Here is a 3,940-nt window from a genome sequence, read left to right on the forward strand (position 1 = left end):
GGAAAATGAAAAAAGCAATAGAGAAAATGAATACAAAATACAAATGAATACAACCAAAGCAGTTTCTTTGAAAAAATAATAAAAAAATCTCTAGTCCAAAGATTGGCTGACACTTTTATAAAGGGTCAGATAAATACTTTAGAATTTACAGGCCATATAATTTATTCACCTTGCAACTACTCAACTCTGCCAATGTAGCATAAAAGCAGGCATAGACAATACGTAAATAAATGAGTGTAGCTGTGTTCTAATACATTGTTTACAAAAAAAAGGTAAGAGCATGAAAAAAGAGATAGCAAGACAGAGAGATGAAACAGAAAGACAGAGAGAGAGAACACAAATTACCAAAATCAGGAATGAGAAAGAGACATCACTACAGATCATACAGGCTCCGCCATCAGCTAGTCACCCCAGGGAACCACCACCCCATCCATGGAGCAGGCAAGAATGTAGAAACCACATGAAGCTATGTGCCTTCAGCCTTCATTGTTGACATGCATTTATTTATTAACTATTTATGTTAACAGGCAAAACAAAAATCCCTGGACTTACGGATCTTACCTTCTAAATCAGGGAGATTAACAATAAACAATGTTCATAATACATTTGTAGATTATCCAGTGTGTTAGGAGTTTGCAAGAGCTGTGAAGAAAAAAGGAAAAGTAGGACAAAGGAGGGAGAGTGGAAGTTCTGAGAGTTTAAAATGGTGTGAAGAGCCACCCAGGAAGGTCTCATTGAGGAGTTAACATTTGAGCAAAGACCTGAAGGAGGTGATAGAGCAAGCCATGGGGAAGGATGTCCTAGGCTGAAGGAATAGCCAAGGCACAGGCCCTAAGGCAGAGCCATCCCTGAACATGTAGGGAACAGCAGAGACCAGAGTTGTTAGAGTGGAGTGAATAAGGGGGAGTGAGGTGGAGAGAGAGATCAGAGCCTTCAGGGGAAGAAGTCAGAATAGAGCCTTATGATCTAAGGTGCGCAATGGCTGGGAAGCCCAGCAGGAGAGGGGTTGCCAACACTGGGGGGTGAATAACAGATCAAGAGAAACTTAGAGGAACAATGGGGCTTCCCACAGAGCCACAGTAAGGTCACTCCAAGAGCTGGACCCTCACGTCCTGGGGTCAAGGAGGAGCCAGCAAGATCCCTCCTCCCTCCTCCTTGCGTGAGGACATGAAACCTGGGGGCAGAGGACACCTACCCGCCCGTTCTCTATCTCTCGGCAGGCCATCAGGATCACCTAGACAAGGTGGGTCAGGGGAGAGGAAGGTGATTTGGGTGAGGGGGCCAGGGAAACGCCGAGGGGGTACTTAGATGTTGACCCCACCATTGTGCCCTGCCCCCAAGTGCTGACCTTGACCCCAAACTCCCAGACCAGTCTCCAGAAGTCTAGCAGGGTGTGAGGCAAGGGTCCTTGGGTGGCAATGTAGGCCAGGCTTCCATCCACGCCCTGGTGAAGGCCGAATTCACTACTGAGATTCTGCTGTCCACCCCCGGCCACTCCCAGTCCACCTCCTTCCGTGACCCCAACCCTCACCCGGATGAAGTTGCCATTAATGTAGTCGCTGTGTCCCTCTTCCTGGAGCAGGGAGAGGATTACTCGTGTCTGATCATCTGTCAGCAGATAAGGTAAGAAACGTGGAGTTTGGGGAGGATAGGGTGACCGAGGGTCTGACAGCCCCCTGGCTGAAAGCCAGCAGGGGACCACACACCTGCAGAGATCCCACCAAGGTGCCCTGGTGGGCTGCTGAGCAGTGCAGAGGCTGAGGCTCTGGGAGGAGAGTGCAGTGGGTGACTCCAGTGCACACTGATGCCTGGACAGTAGTGGTGCATGCGTGGCTGCACCGGCTCCCTACCGAAGCCCCGACTTACATGGCAGCACGTCTTTGTAGCGGTTCTTCCTCATGTTCTCTGGCCGACTGCCGGCCTTGGTGGAGCACATGCCATCAGCCTTCCAGGCGGCCGAGCGGGCCTGGATGTCCTGGTAGAGCATCATGAGTGGGCCGGGGAGGGGAGGAGACAGGAGAGGAGCCAGGTCAGAGTCCCGGGCCACCTAGGCACGCACAGGATACAAAGCCAGTGGCCTGGGGAGGTGAGTGCAGACCCCGATGGCACCGGGCCTGCCTAATAATAATGATACAGAAATAGCGACCAGAGCACCTCCTCTGTGCCAGTCTCTGTGCTAAGGGCATGTAATAATCATGTAATAATCACAGGTTCCTACCACGTGGGTACTATTATTGAGGCCCCCATTGTGCAGGCTGCAAAGTTTATGCACCACGTGGTTCAGCGACTTGTGGAAGTTCCCAACCAGGAAGTCACATGGTGAGGGTTGAACTCAGACCTCTCGGCACCCACCCCCTGCACACTCCATCTGTAACACTGTCCTGTAAGCAATAACTGCGATGAAATATATTAAGGGTTATATAACTAAACATAAGAGAACGTACAATGCATAGGCATTATAATGGATAACATATTATGTTCAAGATACCAGAGGCACTGTGTCACTGGGAGATTATAATAATAATTAGTGAATCGTGTATTACCATCATCGTCAGGTATTCATAATCTCAATGATAATAAGTAACACCCATGCCACTTAGAATAGTGTCTGTGTGCCAGCCACTATTCTAAGTGCTTTAATTGGTCCATTGGGTCATTGAAGCCCTCATGATGCCCTTGTGTAGTGGGAGCACCAAGAAGAGCCCAGTGATTCCTGCACATGCCGGAGGCAGGCTTGGGGAGTAGGGGTGCCCTCACCACCCAGCCTTCGGCATGTGAGGCCCTGGGCGCTGTGCACGGTTCAGAACCCACCCAGTCGCCTGATGTCACATATCACATGGGTATTATGTTCACGTTTGTTACACACATTCTTATATCGTGTAATTATGTATTTTACATTTATTATGCATTTCTTAGTTTCTTATATACAATGTTTCTACATGTGTGTAAATTACTTAGGTTGATAACTATCTGTTACATATTGTATATTTACTTACGAAGTTATCAAATAACTTTGGTCATTTTATAAATTATAATCTTTGTTATATTCATTCGTTGTATTGTTTTATGCAGTTATACAATGTTTATTGTATAAACGGTCATTTATACTATTTTTATGTATTTGTCATATATTGCTAAACTTGATATGCATCACCATATCTCAATTTACACATTTGTAAGGTATGTTTCTACGTTTGGTGCATAAGCTATTACACTTTAACGAGGTCATTGACTGTAGCGTGCAGCACCTAGCATGCTGTGTGAGCCTTCCTAACGCTGGGCTTGCACTACCCGTATTGTAACGTTTAGATTTTTGGTTTGGTTTGGTTTGGTTTGAGATGGGGTCTCACTCTGTCGCCCAGGCTGGAGTGCCCTGGCACCATCTCAGCTGTGCAGGGGGCACCATCTCAGCTCACTGCAACCTCTGCCTCCCAGGTTCAAGCGAGTCCCCTGTCTCTGCTCCCTAGTAGCTGGGATTACAGGCGCGTGCCCACACAAAGCTGATTTTTGTATTTTCAGTAGAGAAGGAGTTTCGCTGTGTTGCCCAGGCTGGTCTTGAACTCCTGAGCTCAAGCGATCCTCCCGCCTCGGCCTCCCAAAGTGCTGGGATTACAGGCGTGAGCCACCGCACCTGGCCCACGTTTAGAAGAATCTTTACAGGCAGCGACGAATGCCCCTGCGAAGCGCGCGCCCACTATGTGCTAAGCGCTTTTCACCCGCACCATTGAATCCTTTGGTCATTCATGTCCCCATTTCACCAAGGGAGAAGCCGCGGTCAGAGGGGCCAGGCAGACCGCCGGGACCACACGTGGATTCGGGCCCCGCGTCCACACCCTCACCACGCCACGGCCTCCGCGTTCCTCTTCGCCCTGCGGCAGAGCCCCTTCCTTGCTGTGGTCACAGGGGACCGCCAGGTCGCCGGGAGCGGCGGGGCCGGGGC

General features: G+C 49.2%; 1 protein-coding gene across 1 annotated transcript in view; it reads right to left on the reverse strand.

Annotated features, from left to right (window-relative positions):
• LOC105512038 (tyrosine-protein phosphatase non-receptor type 18-like) overlaps nt 1-3,940 on the reverse strand; it is a 17,459-nt gene that overhangs the window by 10,967 nt on the left and 2,552 nt on the right. Inside the window, exons 3-7 of the mRNA XM_011942293.1 lie at nt 3,759-3,891; nt 1,867-2,047; nt 1,532-1,608; nt 1,349-1,444; nt 1,196-1,234 (exon numbers count right to left, since the gene is read on the reverse strand). Of these exons, the coding sequence (XP_011797683.1) occupies nt 1,196-1,234; nt 1,349-1,444; nt 1,532-1,608; nt 1,867-2,047; nt 3,759-3,891 (526 nt within the window). The remainder of the gene's footprint in view (nt 1-1,195; nt 1,235-1,348; nt 1,445-1,531; nt 1,609-1,866; nt 2,048-3,758; nt 3,892-3,940) is intronic.

The sequence above is a fragment of the Colobus angolensis genome, unplaced genomic scaffold, assembly GCF_000951035.1.
Source record: "Colobus angolensis palliatus isolate OR3802 unplaced genomic scaffold, Cang.pa_1.0 Scaffold209, whole genome shotgun sequence".
NCBI classification, from domain to species: domain Eukaryota; kingdom Metazoa; phylum Chordata; class Mammalia; order Primates; family Cercopithecidae; genus Colobus; species Colobus angolensis.